The sequence below is a fragment of the Schistocerca serialis genome, chromosome 3, assembly GCF_023864345.2.
Source record: "Schistocerca serialis cubense isolate TAMUIC-IGC-003099 chromosome 3, iqSchSeri2.2, whole genome shotgun sequence".
In the NCBI taxonomy this organism is placed as follows: domain Eukaryota; kingdom Metazoa; phylum Arthropoda; class Insecta; order Orthoptera; family Acrididae; genus Schistocerca; species Schistocerca serialis.
The window spans coordinates 643,578,910-643,598,671 of record NC_064640.1 but is presented as its reverse complement, the minus strand read 5'-3'; the positions used below and the strand labels follow the sequence as shown (position 1 = coordinate 643,598,671).

General features: G+C 42.2%; 1 protein-coding gene across 1 annotated transcript in view; it reads left to right on the top strand.

Annotated features, from left to right (window-relative positions):
* LOC126470529 (liprin-alpha-1) overlaps positions 1–19,762 on the top strand; it is a 1,209,312-nt gene that overhangs the window by 876,589 nt on the left and 312,961 nt on the right. Inside the window, exon 5 of the mRNA XM_050098447.1 lies at positions 6,980–7,144. Coding sequence (XP_049954404.1) covers positions 7,034–7,144 — 111 coding nt within the window. The 5' untranslated portion in view covers positions 6,980–7,033. The remainder of the gene's footprint in view (positions 1–6,979; positions 7,145–19,762) is intronic.

Below are 19,762 nucleotides of genomic sequence, written 5' to 3'. Positions count from 1 at the left end.
TGGCAAGGCTGCACAAGTTTGCTTCTGTCCCTGTTTTTCTGTTCATATGGGACTGCTTACATTTAGTTGTAATAAATATTGAGATAAGAACACATTTTAATTAGGTACCGTAAAAATTTTGACAATTTATCAGTACTAGGTATGAGCTTTCCCTTGGTACATGGTTTTCCTCTGAAGTCTTCGTCTATCTGCGAGTAAATCCTTCTGACTGGTATCTGTTTAGTCGGAAGCTTTTCCTGAATACTTGCTGGAGAACTTCGGCAGGCAACCCATATTTTCATGTAGTCTTTTCTTCCGCATTTACTTGTTACTCTGTGGACACTTTCTACTGCTGTTATATGCACTGTATACGTATCAACATTTATGAGTTCCGAGTCTGACTAAGAAACTTAACTGCATCGGGAGGTTTGCAGTGGATAAGGCAGTGCTGTGCCTACCTCTGCTGCGGCGGCTAGTAATGGGACAATCGACTTGCTTTTAACAACCGATTGACCAGTCGTTGGGTTCTCGTTCAGTCGGTTTTCTTTAGTCGTGTGAAACTAGTCGCTGCGGCCACGTCAGCTCTACGAATACTTTCTCTCTGTCTCCAGGTTTGAGTGATATCACTTACCTAACCTACTTTTTCAGCCTCTTCGGTTATTTTTGAACGATGGCTGGGGTCGCCAACTTTTTTTAAGACAAATACTTACCTTATTTCAGTGACAAATGAATGAAAAATAATTTTCTAAAATTGAAATATTTTCAAAATTTATGTATTTATTTATTTAAATTCGAGTTTTCCGAACTTCTTGCATTAAATTGCATTTTTTGTTGGTTTTAAAGGGTTGATAAATGGCGCAACAGTATAAATTTATTTCTAAATAAATAAGCAATTATTTTGATTTAAATTTATCGAAGCTTTATCTCTCTCTTCCCGTTGCTTTGCACCTATCGCTGGTAATTTTCTTTCGGTGATTACTGAGGTGACGTGAACGGAAAGAAAATGACAATATATTGATTATTTGATGATACAGTCACTTGATTTTTAAGTATATACTGTCATTTTTCGGAAGCAGATTTTTTCGTGAGAAATGTTTGCAGTCATTCGTTAATTTTCTTCAAATTTCTTTAGTTAATACAACTTCAGAATATGAATCATCTTTGCAGGTACTGTATACCGCATTAGATTTATGTAGAGGATCACTTTTTATCCAGTCATTTGATTTCTTCGATTCCCATGCCACTGCACCGAGCGAGGTGGCGCAGTGGTTAGCACACTGGACTCGCATTCGGGAGGACGACGGTTCAATCCCGTCTCCGGCCATCCTGATTTAGGTTTTCCGTGATTTCCCTAAATCGTTTCGGGCAAATGCCGAGATGGTTCCTTTGAAAGGGCACGGCCGATTTCCTTCCCAATCCTTCCCTACCCCGAGCTTGCGCTCCGTCTCTAACGACCTCGTTGTCGACGAGACGTTAAACACTAACCACCACCACCATGCCACTGCGCATTTCGTTATTTTGACCCAAAACACACTATAAGTGAACGCCTGTTCATAAACATGGACGAAAAACTGGAGTAAAAGCTGCCTATTGGTACTCAATAAAAAACAAATCTTGGAACGGCAATAACAGTGACGATAGACGATGACAGATTGCAGTCAACAGTCATGATTTAACAGTGCCAAAACGATAGAATCTTTCCGCTCAGAATTGAATGCGCTGGGAATCAGGCTACTCTAGTTACCGCTCCCAGCGGCCCAGGTGTGTACGAACATGGTTACACACCGTTTGCAGTGATGGCTAGAGACAGGCTTAGAGGAACCAACGTGTGACTGTGAAAAGTGATTTTTCACGCCCGTGAAATACTGTACTTGCTATTTTTCAAAGAATTTAAAACGTAAACATGTTTTTATGCATGGCTACGATTTGTACGTATGTAGCCGGTAACGTAATTTTAGCACAGTACATTTAGCTACCACACAAATAAGTACCTGAATATATGCGTAAGGGCTAGATTCAAATGATTTTTAATTAGTGGACATCAGCACATCTTTTCTGTAATAAGTTACTTCTTTATTGCATCTGGAGTAACATAATATACAGCACAATTTTAATCAGTTTTAAATTATAAAAAGAATAATTAATGTATTCCATGCATAATTAAATGAATATGTACAGGAAATGTTTGAAAAGATCAGTGAATGGTCTCAGAAAATAAAGAAAACACGAATTACAAACAAAATATTTTTACTGGCCTTCAAAATAATCACCATTAGCTACAACAGACTTCTGATATCGGCTGTGAAACTCTTGGACACTGTCAGCAAACACCTCTTGTGGACTCGCTCGAAGCGCCGGGGTCACGCGTTGTTGGATATCTGCAGCATTAGAGGAGATGAGACCTGGTGCTACCTGTGCGATCCGGAGACCAAGCAACAGTCAGTGGCATAGTGTTCGTCGTCTTCTCCTCCCTCAGGTAGAAATCCATTATGGCTGAAGCCCTTGCTGTCGAAAAAGGTGATCAAGTCGTCGTAGTCTTGGATTTTGTCAGCCGACTTTTTTTTGAGTCGGAGAAGACGATGAAGACCATTCCATTGACTTTCGCTTGGTCACCAGATCGTATTGCTAGCACCAGGTCTCGTCTCCTGTGATGATGTGGATATTCAAAAGCGTGAGACCACGGTGCTTCGAGAGATTCCACTAGAAGCGTTTGCTGACTGTTTCCAACCGCTTTTACAACCGATGTCAGAAGCGTGTTGTAGTTACTAGTGATTGCTGTGAAGGCCAGTAAAGGTATTCTGTATGTAGCTCTTGTTTTCTTTATTTTCTGAGACCATTCACATTGTACATGGGTTATGTTAGCTTTGTCGTACTCCGTGTATCTCTTCATGTCCATCCGGGGCTCTGGCTACTCTCTTGGTGGTATTTGTGCACCGGTTGTATACTACTGCTTCATTTCAGCTAACGAAAGTACTGCAGACTGGTTTCACTCAGAATAATAAACTCATATCTTAGGCAATTAAAACATTAAAGAGTGATTTCGGTTGAAAGAACGAATACATATAAGGGGTGGTCAAATGAAAATGAGACAGATGGAAAAAAAGTAAGTACGCCATTTATAATTTCAAAAGTAATCGCCGTAGATGTTAACACATTCATTCGATTGAGAGACCAGACGGTCAATTCCTACGTGGAAAAATGTTTGCTGTTGCCAATGGAACGATCACTGAACCGAGGCGTGCTCCTCTTCGTGTGAAGCAAATCGACGTCCGCGAATGTCTTTCTTCAAAGCTCCCAAATTACGGAAATAGCGTGCGAACAGATCGGGTGCGTTCACTTTTTCAAGTTTTGGTCAGAAAAAAATTACTGCATTTAATTATCGGGTAGATGTTTCAGTAAACAACGCAGCGGAATCAAAAATTACGAGCCCGTGTTTTGTGTTTATTTGTGTGTGTGTGTGTGTGTGTGTGTGTGTGTGTGTGTGTGTGTGTGTGTGTGTGTGTGTTTTGGCTTTGGGGCGTTCCAGAAGTAGACCAGATCAGTATACAAAAGTATTTTGAAGTGCAACTGAATATTACAGCAGAGTAATTGTGTTTACACTGAGGTGACAAAAGCTTTCGGATACCTCCTAATATAGAGTTAGACCTCCTTTTGCCCGGCTTAATGCAGCAACTCGACGTGGCATGGACTGAAAAGTCGTTGGAAGTCTCCTGCAGAAATATTGAGTCATGCTGCGTCTATAGACTTGCGAAAGCCTTGCCGGTGTGGGATGTTGTGCACGAACTAACTTCTAGATTATGTCCCATAAATGTTTGATGGGATTCACGTTCTGCGATCTGGGTGGCCAAACCATTCGCTAGGATTGTCCAGAATGTTCTTCAGACCAATCGCGAACAAATGAAGACATGAGCGAGAAAAAGGGCTACCCCTTAAATGTAAAACTTCATAGATGCATGGTGCCATCTGTTGCTGGGTACGAGAACTATCAAAATTGACATTGGTCCCATCCATAAATATCACATTAGGATTATCTATAAGTTTTTACATTTGAGGGTTAACCCGTTTTTCTGCGCACGTCTTAAACTGTGGACCAGTGACATGGCGCGCTGTCTTCCATAAAAATTCTATCGTTGTGTGGGAACATGATGTCCATGAATGGCTGCAAAAGGTTTTCAAGTAGCTGAACATAACCATTTCCAGTCCATGATCGATTCAGTTGAGCCAGAGGACCCAGTACAATCCATGTAAACACGGCGCATACCACCATGGAGCCACCACCAGGTTACACAGTGCCATGTTGACAACTTGGGTCCGTGGCTTTGTGGGATGTGCGCCACACTCTAACCTTGCCATCAGCTCTTACCAACAAAATGGAGACTCTTCGGACTAGGTCACGTTTTCCAGTAATCTAGGGTCCAACCGATATGGCCACGGGCGGAGGAGAGGCGCTGCAGGCGATGTCGTGCTGTTAGCAAAGGCTCTCACGTCGGTCGTCTGCAGCCATAGCGCATTAACGCCAAATTTCGCCGCACTTTCAAATGGTTCAAATGGCTCTGAGCACTATGGGACTTAACTTCTAAGGACATCAGTCCCCTAGAACTTAGAATTACTTAAACCTAACTAACCTAAGGACATCACACACATCCATGCCCGAGGCAGGATTCGAACCTGCGACCGTAACGGCCGCGCGGTTCCAGACTGTAGCGCCTTTAACCGCTTGGCCACCACGGCCGGCTCCGCCGCACTTTCCTAACGGATACTTCGTCGTACGTCCGACATTGATCTCTGCGGTTATTTCACGCAGTGTTGCTTGTGTGTTAGCACTGACAATATTGCGCAAACGCCGCTGATCTCGGTCGTTAAATGAAGGCCTTCGCCCCACTGCGTTGTCCGTGGTGAGAGGTAATGCCTGAAATTTGGTATTCTCGGCACACTGTGGAGGTCTGGATATTGAATTCCCTAAAGACTTCCGAAATGAAATGCCCAGTCCGTCTAGCTCCAACTACAATTCCGCGTTCAAAGTGTGTTAATTCCCGTCATACGGCCATAATCACGTCGGAAACCTTTTCACATGAATCACCAGACCACAAATGACTGCTCCACCAGTGCACTGCCCTTTTCTACCTTGCGTAAGCGATACTACCGCCATCTGTATATGTGCCTTATCGCTATCCCATGACTTTTGTCAGCTCAATGTATATTGATTCTGCATTGTGTATACAAATCAAATATAGCGATGTTATTTGGTTTTTTAATGAAGCAAGTGCCAGTGAGTAACCAGAGATAGTAACGAAACGTACATGCAAATACCTTCTATCAGAAATTAAGCGTACTCTCTAATGGCCGAAATGGCCGAATAAAATTGTTTAAAGGAAGTTATAAAGCGACTGTTAGAAATTTCTATGCAAATCAACCGCTACATTTAACCACAATCGCAGTGTTCCCCGTCCAGGTGGGATAAGATATTAAATATTCGATGTTCACTATACCAACTGCCACTTGTATCAAATTTTCATACTTAGGTTTGTGAAGTCTCTTAATCGACTGGAGATAGGAAAGAAGCTGGTTCTGCATTTCCTGGTAGCGCGAAAGATTTTTCGACGAATGTAAACACTGTTATTAATAAACTTGCTGTCTGAAAGAACCCGCCTCCGTAGACTGTGCCGTGGTGCTCGACTCCAAAGTAACCAGGTAGAATCCTGGTTCCGGAAGAAATTTTCACCGCTAGAATTTGTTAGCATGGAGAGAGAGAGTGGGGGGGGGGGGGGGCGACGTGGACTTGATGGCATGACAGTTTCCTGATAAGCAGACATTGCTCTAGTATCCTGTGTTGAATTTCATACCGCTCAGCATTATCTCACTGGATAAGGGCACGTCGACTGCCGTGTGTGTGTGTGTGTGTGTGTGGGGGGGGGGGGGGACGTCCAGCTCGGCAGCTTGGTGCTATTTGAGAGGAGTAGGCGGTGTGCCGACACCTGGTTAGACAGCTTCCATCTCGTCATCCTACAACACACAAATGTCGCCATACTATACACACGACCATTACAGCCAACTACACTGAACAGATACGCTTAAGAAAAGACTCACAGTGCAAGGGAAGGAGCCATTGCGAACGGTGGAAGAATCCTTTCTTATTCATGTTTTTCCTTCGCATCAATAGAACAAAGACACTGTACTTGTTTTTGAACCTTAAAAACCGTTTGAGTAGGCGTCTGGACATCCCTCTGGCCGTCTCCCAGCCAGCAGTACCTCACGGCTCTTTCTTTCTTTGTGCGCCAGAAGCGGTAATAGCCACACACGTATATTATAAATTTATTACTTTATCAAACGACTTCTTTTCATTATCAGTTGGGGAAGCTTAATTTTGGTGTCGCGTTTGTTCTTTACATGTAAAGACTGCGCAAGAACTATAGAAGAAATTGGCCGTTTTCGCCGATAAGGAAACTGTCCGATGATTTACATCTCCATGTCGCACCTCAAGCTATATTAAGAGCTGTGGGCGAAGTACTTGTGGTATCACTACCACTTCCCCTCTTCCTGTTCCGTCTGCGAATGATACGCGGGAAGAACGAAGTATGTGCTGTAATTCCTCTGATTTTCTCGCCTTGGTCATTTCGCGAGATGTATGTGGTATGAAGCAATATGTTGTCTTCCTCTTCTGGAGGTCTGCTTTCCCGTGATACATAAGGCGTCTCTCGTAGCGTCAGCCCCAGCGGTAGTCGAGGACAGATCGAACCAATATTTTATTGGCCCCTTGTTAAGTAGATTCCGTAAGATTATTCCAGTGAATCTGTCTGGCATATGCTTTTCCTACATTTTATGTGGTCATTGTTGCTCCGGATTGTTACTCGTAAGTATTTTTCAGTTGTTATTGTTTCCAATGTTTTATCACCATTAGTGATGTCGAACAGTAATGGGTATTTATGCGTAATACGTTGAAGTTATTGACGTTGAGGATGAAGCAACAGTGGTAGAGTGTGGTGATGTTTGGGTGTTGCAGCTGCTGCTGGAGCACCTGGAGTGCCTGGTGTCGCGGCACGAGCGCTCGCTGAGGATGACGGTGGTGAAGCGCCAGGCGGCGGCGCAGTCCGGCGTCTCCAGCGAGGTCGAGGTGCTCAAGGCGCTCAAGAGCCTCTTCGAGCACCACAAAGCGCTCGACGAGAAGGTGACCCGCACTTTTCTCTCATCCTAGTCTACAATCTGCACACTAGCACTCTTCTTCTTTTTCCTCCTTCTTATCCTTTATCTTCACGGGGTCGGCATGTTAATTACTGGATTTGTCAGTAAGGGTGATGAGATGCCCTTCGTGTCGCCATATCTCCCCCTCTCTCCCCCCCCCCCCCATTCCACGGGACGGAATTCCTGTACTCCAACTGTGAGAGTGCGAAAGTTTTCTCGTAGTCAAGTCTGCCGATCCGGTTCCGGCGTATCTCCCCAAATCCCGGAAGTGACGTGCTGGTCACAATTATTATTGTCCAAAAATACGCCTTGCTATTTTCTTCCGGATTAACTACTTCAAACTGCTTACAATTTAACATAATTTACGAAGAAAATATTTACAGCGAAGTATGCAATCCGTGCGCGTTACCCCAGGCGCGGTTCCAAGGGGAAGAGGGACGGGATTGGCTTATGGGGATCATTAGCCTCCTCCTCCCCCCCCCCCACACAAAAAAAACATTTTGCTAAAAAATTTACAGTTTTATCGATATTAATTTACAAATTTTAATGGTAACTTTCGGAGAACCCAGTATTGTGATAACGAAGATAAGAAATTACAAGCTTCGTTGAAAACAGGATAATTTTTAGTTGCATTTCTAAGTATTAGCCCATGTGAATTGGTTTTCGGCCTGACTGGCTGTAGAAATCATTCCAGCCAGGAAACCGCGTCAGTTAACTGGATGACGGTACCTGCTGCCAACCAAGCGAATCCACAAATGGAACGGACAAATCACAGGAAGGGACCAACATCCTCCACTAAGAAAAAGAAAATACTGGAAGACTGACTTTCCCGGAAGTTGGTGAAAAGGACAGAATATATGCTTGCATAGCCATTGTCTGAAGACTTCGGTTCACAATTCTAGAGCTTAGTGAAATAACCAACAACAGTGAATGTACACTTCAGTTTTGTGCCGTGTAAATTGTGAAGATGTAAAAGTTTATTCTTGTTAAAATTCCTCAAACAGTGCGATCTCACACATGTTCTTAAGTTATTGGATAAATGCTTTTCACATGTTGTATTTATTTAAACTGTAATTTCACAGACATTATACTGATTGATGTTTGAACCACTGATGTAAACTATTTCTATAAAGTGTTTTAATTCAATAGTAGTACGTTATTTTTTAAAACTTAAGCTTTCGTAGCTCGTTAATGCGGGTTGTGACGGCAAGGTATATTGGAGGGCACCAACAACGAATTCTGAACACCCCCCCCCCCCCCCCCCCACACACACACACACACACACACACACACACACACACACACCCCGCTGTGACATAATGAGAAATCATATCGTGGCCAAGCTTGTAATGTACGTACGTATAAATTCCGCTTCCAGTCACAAAATAACTTTACTTAAATTATAAACTTTGACATTTCAGATCGTTTGGATCCATCTTCAGATGCTTTATTTCTAATCAGATACTTGCATCTGGTATTAAGAAAATGTATGTTACATATCGTACACTCTTCTGGAGTATTGCTGTGCTGTGAGAGATCCGAATCATATAGGATCGACGGAGGACGTCGAAAAAGTTCAAAGAAGGGCAGCTCGTTTTATACTATAGCGAACTAGGGGAGACAGCGCCACGGGTATGATACGTGGATTCCGGTGGCAATAATTAGAACAAAGACGTTTTTCGTCGCGGCAGGATCTTCTCATAAAATTTTAGTCACCAACTTTCTCCCCAGAGTATGAAAATACTTTTTTGGCGCACACCTGCATAGGAAGGAATGATTATTACAATGAAATAAGAGAAATTAAAATTTAAGTGTTCGTTTTTCCCGCGCGCGGTTCGAGATTGAAACGGTAGAGAAATTGCTTGAAGATGGTCCAATGAATCCTCTGCCAAGCACTCGATTGTGAACTGCAGAGTGACTATTTAGATAAAATATTACTACAAAAATGATTGTGTTGACAGAAAGAGTCCTTACTAATGCAGAAATGGAAATGAACTCTAGAAACATGGAAGATCGCTTAACGTGAAATAATGCGTTATTATGTTACATTATGCTATTTTGTATGTTTGTGGAGCTAGTTGACGTTGCTACGCAGGGAATAAATGCTTCTACCCATAACAATAACTTACTTTCACATTACTATTCAGTTTGTGTGTTGTATTTAACATTAGGTTTGTTAGTACCTGATGGAAGCAACTGTATAAAAAGAAGCGCCTGCAGATAGATCCACGGGATACGGAATTTCATATTGCATGATTTAAATGGAGTTAGCCGGCCGCGGTGGTCTAGCGGTTCAGGCGCTCAGTCCGGAACCGCGGGACTGCTACGGTCGCACGTTCGAATCCTGCCTCGGGCATGGATGTGTGTGATGTCCTTAGGTTAGTTAGGTTTAAGTAGTTCTAAGTTCTAGGGGACTGATGACCACAGATGTTAAGTACCCTAGTGCTCAGAGCCATTTGAACAATTTAAATGGAGTAACATTATGATTCAAGCCGCAGTTTAAATTTAATTACCGAGGTCAACACGTCGTTTCTAGGTGTGGGTGACACTTAGTGACCATGACTGTAACAGTTGATTATAGGACACTGTATTTGCAGTCGCCTCTATTCTGATGAAAAATTTATTTGCATATGCCTTTTCTTAGAAGTAATGTTACGGGATTATATTTTGCTCTGGTTGAAAGATTCTTTTGGGATCCATCTTCGATTCCCAGGCGTCCTTTAGGGGAGGTAAGTATACCTTCATCGAAGTAGTATAATTTCTGGCTCTCCCAAAAAATCTAGTATTTAACTCACATCGTTTAACGCCGTGTAGAATGAGTTTCGCTCTCCGTATGAAACTCTTGTCGCTGGATCCCGATGGCTTGCGAGGTTTCGGTATCACCGTGTACATTATGCGGTGTAAAGAATGCATAGACAACTGCATGCATGGGAAAGACAACGGAATTTTGCAGGGCACCAATCTTCTGAGATTTACCAGAATCCCAGTTATAGCGTATAAAACACAATAAGATTAATGTATTAACTGTCAACAAAGATGACTAAGTGCTGGACTTATTCTGCCTTTCGTGACGACAGCAGTAAAGGCGGTCGAGGACTAACTTTGTCTTTTAAAGCTTTTCATGAAACCGTTAGACATGAGCGCAACGACAGTTGATGGAACGTAAATCTTCCTAACATGGATAGTCGGAACTCTTTGCCTGAACGACCTTACTGAGTGCTTCATAACTGAGATGAAATTCTTTTATTGTTGATGGATAGTGTGCTACGTTGATCATTTTTGAGAAATTATAACCATACATCCGACTGGGATTTCAACCATGGTTATCTTCGTATCGTAAGTGTAAAGTTAGTTCGCCTCCACGTGGTGCACCCTGGGTAACGCTAAATGAACTAACACAACTGGCGGCAGACCGAACGAAGAATTCCTGCCCCACATCACAGTGAAATAGAACGACAGACAAAGCGCTATGCAAGATACATACAACGGTCCTTTTAGAGCCTAACTGACTATGGATCTCGGACCATGCATCCGAATCTGCCATTTCAACATTGAGGGCATAAGCAGAGCAAAATGTCAAGTATTGCAGAGAATTTTACACCATAACGACATTGACCTGGTAGCCACACAGGAAACTCATGCTGAAAATAGAGCCCAGCCTGAAGCTAGAGGAAGGATACTGGGATATGATCTACTTGGAGCCACGTATGACAGACACTATGGCGTTGCGACATATGTGCGTGGGGACATAGATGACGCCTTTCTAGTTGAAGCCTCCATTGCAAATGATATCCATGAAGTTGTCATCAAAGTAGGAGAAGTTACAGTAACTAATATCTATAAATCTCCTGCTACTACATGGCCGCTGAAGTCATAAAGATCCACGCACACCCAAGCGTATACGTTGGAGACTATAATAGTCACCACGAAATGTGGAAATACAATACGAATGATAGCAATGGAGACATCCTGGTCGATTGGTCCGAGGAACAAAATACATTTCTGGTCTTTGATGCCAAGGACCGAGGGACATGCAGATAAGCCGCATGGAACTGCGACTATAACGCGGATCTGTGCTTTGTTTCGAGGGATACAAGCGATAAACCACTGACAGCCTCTAGAAGGGTCCTGACGGACTTCCCTCATAGCCAGCACCGCCCTGTGCTTATTAATATCGGTATATCCATCCCGATAATAAGGTCTTACCCTCGACCGAGGTGGAATTTTACAAAAGCTGACTGGACAAAATTCTCTGAACAACTTGATTATACCTTGAGCTGGATCCCTCCAACCAGCAAGAGCTATGAGAGGTTTGTGGGAGCGGTCATTAGCTCTGCGAAAACAGCGATCCCAAGAGGGTACCGCAAATAATACATTCCCGGTTGGACTGGGATATGCGATGACCTGTACGCGGAGTTCCTCAAGAATGGGGACCGGGAAATAGCGGATGAACTATTACATAACATCGACTTTATTAGACGGCAAAAATGGGAGAATACTGTTGAAAATCTAGACTTTTCAAAGTCAAGCCGACAAGCCTGGTCCCTACTGCGTAAACTTGGAGGCGCAAATCCACCTGAACATAGAAAGGACGAAATATCTCCCAACAAGGTTGCAACCCGCATAGTTTCTCCGTCTAGAGCCCCACGAGATAGAAAGCACACAACAAAAGTGAAGGAGGACTTAAAAACGTTAAAAAGGACCCGTGCAATAGACTCAGATTATTCATCAGATATTCGTATCGAGGAGGTTACCAATGCCCTGAAGAAGGTTAAACCAGGCAAAGCTCCGGGTTTCGATGGTATCCACCCTGAGTTCCTCACACATGTCGGAGCCTACACAAAATAATGGCTGGCTAAGTTCTTTACGGGCATTCTCCAAGTGGGTAACATTCCTCCCTCACTTAAACGAGCAAAGATCATCGCAGTCCTGAAACCTGGTAAACCAGGCGATAGACCAGAGAGTTACCGCTCCATTGCCCTTCTCAGTATGGTCTATAAATTACTAGAAAGACTGCTCCTCAACAGAATAGGCCAAACTGTATTGAAAAAAAATCCCTATCGAACAAGCAGGATTCCGCCCCTATCGCTGCTGTACAGATAAAGTCCTATCACTGACAACATATATAGAGGTGGGGTTGCAGAAGAAACATAAAGTAGCTGCAGCATTCATAGACCTAACAGCAGCCTATGATACAGTTTGGAAACAGGGACTCATGTACAAATTAATTTGTGCTGTCCCCTGCAAGAAGATAATCAACCTCATTGACGATATGTTGTCAAATAGAACCTTCCAAGTAATAATGGGGAATGAGAGAAGTAAACAAATGAAACTCAATAATGGACTCCCACAAGGCTCTGTCCTTGCGGCCCTTCTTTTCAGCCTTTACATCGCTGACATGCCCGTAACCAGATCGCGCAGATTTGGTTATGCTGGCGACTGGGCTCTGGCAACGGCCCACAGAAATATAGAAACTGTCGAAGATATCCTTATGAGTGACCTAGGGATTCTCAGCGAGAACGTTAGAAAATGGAGCCTACAACCTAGTGCTACAAAGACGGAAGTATCTGCCTTCCATTTGAACAAAAAAATGGCCAACAGAGGACTACATGTATATCTAGACGGGAAAATACTAAATCACAGCAAACACCCAAAGTACCTTGGGGTTACCCTAGATAGGACACTAAAATTCAAAGAACACCTGACGAAAATTGCAGCGAAACTTAAAACACGCAATAACATATTGCAGAAGCTCTGTGGTACCACTAGGGGCTACACAGCATCTAACTTAAGAACCTCCGCACTTGGCTTGGTGTACCCAGTTGCAGAATACTGTGCCCCAGTGTGGCTCAACAGCAAACACACACACACACACACACACACACACACACACACACACACACACGGTTGATAGCCAACTTAATGCAACAGTGCGTATTATATCAGGCACAATCAGGCCAACTCCTACAGTGTGGCTGTCCGTTCTCAGTAACATAGCCCCTCCTAACCTGCGCCGAGAACACCCTCTGATTAGAGAATTTCAAAAAATCATGACCAACCCTCAATTACAAATCCATGAAGATACTCGCGACATCCGAGGAAACCGACTCCGGTCTAGGCATCCTCCACTAAAGACCGCACAGGCGCTGCACCAAACCAACTTTAAAATAAATGACCGATGGAAGAGGAATGGGAGAGCAGAACAGCAGTAAACTGCCACAGTATGCCATGCATCTTTAGTAAACCAAAAGGATTTGATTGCCCTCGCAAAGTTTGGTCAACTCTTAATCGCATCAGAACCAACTGTGGGAGATGCGCCGATTCCTTAAACAGATGGGGTAAACTTCCTTCGGCCGCGTGCGACTGTGGCGCTGAGAGACAGACGGTCAAACACATCGTGGTGGAATGCCCAGTAAGGGCATATGAGGCTGACCCACAGGATTTCCTAATGGCGACCCAAGAGGCAATGGACTACATATTATCTAAGCTGCACGTTTGTTTGTGATTGCTCTTCTGTGAGTGTAAATTTACAATTGGTGGTGTCCTTATATACAAACTGCTATTTATTGTTCTGTTTATACATGTGATTTTTCTTAAGTCGTGTTGTTTCTGTAATTTCTACTGTGATGTTATGAGCCATACGCTAAATAAATAAAACGTAGGTAGTACTTTTCGTACTGAACAAAACAGAAGCTATCGGCGACGAGTACTTACAAGTCCAACGCAACAGAGTTAGTGTAACTGGCATGCTCCAAGATATGGCTGTACGTAGATTGTGGAACGAAATTTTGCATATAATGTCCAGCGAAGGGAGGTCGAAAGCCGTCACGACTGTCTTCAGCGGAAAAGCAGAAGAAAATCAGAAATAGAACTAAAAGAGAGCCAGGATTACAGGTAAAGTAAAAATGAACTGGAACATAAGCCGGTCCTAGGTGAGATTTTGCACAAGTCCCCTTCTCCTCATCCCCCCCCCCTCACACACACACACACACACACACACACACACACACACACACACACACACACCTACCTACCTTTAAGGACATTGAGAACCAGCACTCAAGCACTAGCAAAAATTTAATAAAATTAAGAAAATCAACTCAAATATAATGTAACAAACTATGCTCCAGCATTATCAAACCAACTATCACCGAAAATACGAAGGTGAATCAAAAAGTAAGTCGTTTTTATTCAAGAAATGAATTATGAACAAAATATGCGTATGTTTTCTACAAGGCACTGTCACAACAGCATGAAAACTTTGGGCACAAATCCGTCGCATGGAAGGAAGATGGTTTCATTTCCGCTCGGGTCGGGGAAAGATGTGGAAGAGAAATGAATTGGCCGTGTTATTCCGAAACAACTAATTGTCTTCGTAAATTTTGGGAAACGGTGACAAAACTTAAATCTGGGACATCAGTTTGAATCCAGCAATCCGTAAATACCATTATGCCGTGTGTGTTGGCTTGTTCTGAAGGAATCGCTTCAATCATTCGTAAGCGGTTGAATTATTATGAAGTTGTGTATCGGAGCACAGATGTAACAGAACGGGCCCATCCTTGCAGCACTTCATGCGCAACAGTGGATGAGATGATTTCCTAATGCAGATCATTACAGGTGTGAGTTATGGGCGAGAGTGATCCTCCATGGAAAATGGAGCATCCTTCCTTCCACACAGCCCCCTTCCCCCCCCCCCCCCCCCCCCCCTCCCGAACGGAGAAAGATAAACCAGTTAACAGTGGTGCTATCTATACGGAAGGTTATGGTGAAATTGCATCCCCATTTATTTTATTGCCGCATCCCACTGTACCACTCTGTGGGAACTACGACAGGCGCTACGCAGCAAAGGGGACTGGACTCGTGATTAATGTAACTGATTGTGCTCGCACTCCCACAGCAAGACCAACGCAAGGGTTATTGCGAACATTTCATTGGGAACATCCACCCTGCTGTCCCGACTAAGCCCCCAGGAATTTTGTTATTTTAGCCCCGTTAACACGTTCATCGCTCAGCGCGATTCAGTTGAATTTCATGCGGAGCCCAAGTAAAACTGACGGAGGGCCGGAACGTACATGGAGCGATAAAGGTGCGTTGTCCAAAGTGCGACAGCTACGGACACCCCCGAGGAAATAGGCTGCCTGCTCGCCCAGCTATACGGCGACACGACAGAATTTCGTCTTCAGTCGCTGCTGTTTTTCCAGGCGCAGTTGCGACACCAGCGGCAACGGAATGGAGGGATGCGCCGTCGAATTGAATCTGATTTTGAACTACTTAGATATTTTACTACAAGAAGAAAATGACACGGACATGTTATCGTGGCTCCTCAGCTTGATGATGATGATGATATTGCGGCACATTACAGTGAAGGTTGTTGTAATGTTTTTATTAAACCTGGTAAATGACGACACCAAATTCAGACACTTTTTTAGGTTAGTTTGCGCATATTTTGCATCTTACAGAAAAAAAGCAACCTCTTCAAGAAAACCGTCAGTTCAGTTGAAAAGCTCGCAGTTACGCTTATTTATTCAGTAATACACAAATTGTTGGATAAAATTATTAAAAAAATTCTTTTCTTTGTCACAGCTCTACTTGTTTAACAAATCGTAACTTTTATCACATCATGGAACGTTAAGTAATTCGTCATTTATTGTCAAGAACGAATGTTTTCAGATGGTAATTGAACCCCTCCCCGCTACATGCTGTCAAATTTCTTCTTTAGGGTGAAAAGAGTGAAACGTTTGGAAAATAGCTATTTATTACCACTTTTCATATAATTTAGGTAATAACTTCTATATAGTACTGAATCACTGTGATCAAAGCTTTTATTTACCCTCCCACCATCGACAGGTTTACAGCAACGAAGAGAGAGAGAGAGAGAGAGAGAGAGAGAGAGAGAGAGAGAGAGAGAACTTACTTTATATAAACTGTATTCATTAAAACGGCACGCTGCTTTTAAGAAACTTACAAAATGTAGTAAAAAGTTCAACACTTTTATAATGAAATACGTACTGCCCTACCATTATCAAATAATATTAGTTGTTCTCACACTTTTAAGCTTCTTATTTTTCACTTTTATATTAATCATTTAATTCTTAAATTCCATATGCGTTTTTTTTTACTGAACTAAAGTAGTGGGATGGGGTGTTCTCATAGTCATACCCACGCTCACTAAAAAAAAACAAAAAACAAAAAAAAAATTTCTTCTTTGGCTCCTCTAAGTATTTTATTTTCAGTTCTGCGGATGCTTTCTCCCTTTCAGTCTGTCTTTATTTTTTCTCTAGCAGGAGATACATTTTGTCCTCAACATTCATTTTCTTCCTCTTACGTAAACTCGTGTCATTGGGATTGAGACCTTTGTTTATCTGCACTGAAGTTTTATGTCCATATGAAACAGTTAATGGAGCTTGTGCCTCTCTCATCTCATGCTCTCCCAGGTTAAGTGGTATGGGCACAACATCTGTATTATCTCTGGAATCAGTCACAACTTCTGAAACAGTACTGTTGAGCTTTTCTTGCGACTGAAAGAGTCAAATATTCGAGACAGATCTGCAACAAAGTATTTTCTGTTTTGTTCGTCAAATGTATCAATACAGTGCTTGCAGAAAGCTTAGGGACACATCTAAATTTCGTTGAATCCACACGTCACCTAAGTAACAATATTTCAGTCAATGTTTTATGTTGTTGTTGTTGTGGTCTTCAGTCCTGAGACTGGTTTGATGCAGCTCTCCATGCTACTCTATCCTGTGCAAGCTTTTTCATCTCCCAGTACCTACTGCAACCTACATCCTTCTGAATCTGCTTAGTGTATTCACCTCTTGGTCTCCCCCTACGATTTTTACCCTCCACGCTGCCCTCCAATACTAAATTGGTGATCCCTTGATGCCTCAGAACATGTCCTACCAACCGATCCCTTCTTCTGGTCAAGTTGTGCCACAAACTTCTCTTCTCCCCAATCCTATTCAATACTTCCTCATTAGTTATGTGATCTACCCATCTAATCTTCAGCATTCTTCTGTAGCACCACATTTCAAAAGCTTCTATTCTCTTCTTGTCCAAACTATTTATCGTCCATGTTTCACTTCCATACATGGCAACACTCCATACGAATACTTTCAGAAATGACTTCCTGACACCTAAATCAATACTGGATGTTAACAAATTTCTCTTCTTCAGAAACGCTTTCCTTGCCATTGCCAGCCTACATTTTATATCCTCTCTACTTCGACCATCATCAGTTATTTTGCTCCCCAAATAGCAAAACTCCTTTACTACTTTAAGTGCCTCATTTCCTAATCTAATTCCCTCAGCATCACCCGACTTAATTAGACTACATTCCATTATCCTTGTTTTGCTTTTGTTGATGTTCATCTTATATCCTCCTTTCAAGACACTGTCCATTCCATTCAACTGCTCTTCCAAGTCTTTTGCTGTCTCTGACAGAATTACAATGTCATCGGCGAACCTCAAAGTTTTTATTTCTTCTCCATGAATTTTAATACCTACTCCGAATTTTTCTTTTGTTTCCTTTACTGCTTGCTCAATATACAGATTGAACAACATCGGGGAGAGGCTACAACCCTGTCTTACTCCCTTCCCAACCACTGCTTCCCTTTCATGTCCCTCGACTCTTATAACTGCCATCTGGTTTCTGTACAAATTGTAAATAGCCTTTCGCTCCCTGTATTTTACCCCTGCCACCTTTAGAATTTGAAAGAGAGTATTCCAGTCAACATTGTCAAAAGCTTTCTCTAAGTCTACAAATGCTAGAAACGTAGGTTTGCCTTTCCTTAATCTTTCTTCTAAGATAAGTCGTAAGGTCAGTATTGCCTCACGTGTTCCAGTGTTTCTACGGAATCCAAACTGATCTTCCCCGAGGTTGGCTTCTACTAGTTTTTCCATTCGTCTGTAAAGAATTCGTGTTAGTATTTTGCAGCTGTGACTTATTAAGCTGATAGTTCGGTAATTTTCACATCTGTCAACACCTGCTTTCTTTGGGATTGGAATTATTATATTCTTCTTGAAGTCCGAGGGTATTTCGCCTGTTTCATACATCTTGCTCACCAGATGGTAGAGTTTCGTCAGGACTGGCTCTCCCACGGCCGTCAGTAGTTCCAATGGAATATTGTCTACTCCGGGGGCCTTGTTTCGACTCAGGTCTTTCAGTGCTCTGTCAAACTCTTCACGCAGTATCGTATCTCCCACTTCATCTTCATCTACATCCTCTTCCATTTCCACAATATTGTCCTCAAGTACATCGCCCTTGTATAGACCCTCTATATACTCCTTCCACCTTTCTGCTTTCCCTTCTTTGCTTAGAACTGGGTTTCCATCTGAGCTCTTGATATTCATACAAGTCGTTCTCTTATCTCCAAAGGTCTCTTTAATTTTCCTGTAGGCGGTATCTATCTTACCCCTAGCGAGATAGGCCTCTACATCCTTACATTTGTCCTCTAGCCATCCCTGCTTAGCCATTTTGCACTTCCTGTCGATCTCATTTTTGAGACGTTTGTTTTATATGATATTAGATATCTGAATTATGAGTTCATAGTTGAAATTTCCGTGCTCTAGTTCTAATACTTTGAAGATTTAATGTTTCTCGTTTTGTAAACAGAGCTAAAATAGCTTGTTTTCCCAACTAAAAGTTTTCTTTCTCTGAAACTACTTAGTCTACTACTAATAAATTTTAAATTAAACCGTATCAACCACAAGAATAATAATACAAAATTAGAAAAAAATCCTACTGATTTGGTTACCTCTCAAACAAGATTATTTTTAAATTACGCTGTAAGAAATACTGCAACAAGCAACAGGTTTCCTTGAAATGATTTTATTATACCCTTACTAGTTTCGGACCTGACTCCATCGTCAGACGGTTTGACTTCTTTCACATTTGTGTATCCAGAAAAAGAGCTTTTCAGGATGATACAAATGTAAAAAAAGTCAATGCTAGCATCTGACGATGGGCCCGAAACTGGTAATGATACAATAAAATCATTTCAAGAAAACTTGCGGCTGGTTGCAGTATTTCTTACACTGTAATTTACAAAAACAGCTGCGGTGTTAACCAACCAAAATGGATAGGATAATAAGATTATTTTTTCCCCGGTGAATTCGGGGGCAAAATTAGTCAGTTTCGAGCCACGATAACTACCGATTTGCAACACTTAGACAAATACTGACCACGCACTTCTTTTCTCCGTGCCTTGATTGTAATGGATCCACAATCAAAATGGGTCTTAAATGTTGCCAATCGGAAGTCGTCGCGGAAGGAAACTGATTCGAGGTAAAATTTTGTTTGAGAGGCGACGAAACGAGTTTTTAGTATTCGTATGATTTCTATGCTGTAATAAAACAGCAGTAAAAATTTAATAGATGTAGGAGTAGCGATTTTCGAGAAAGATTAAATTTAGTCATAAGAACGGAATTTTTTATCGTTAGTATTTGCACGATCTCTATGCTGTAATAGAACAACAGTAAAAATTTCATAGCTGTAGGAGTATCAGTTTTCGAGAACGGAAACATTTCAGTCAGCAAAACAGGATTTCTTAGCTCTGTTTACGTAACGGTAGAACATTCCATTATTAGAGCTACAGCAGTGAAACTT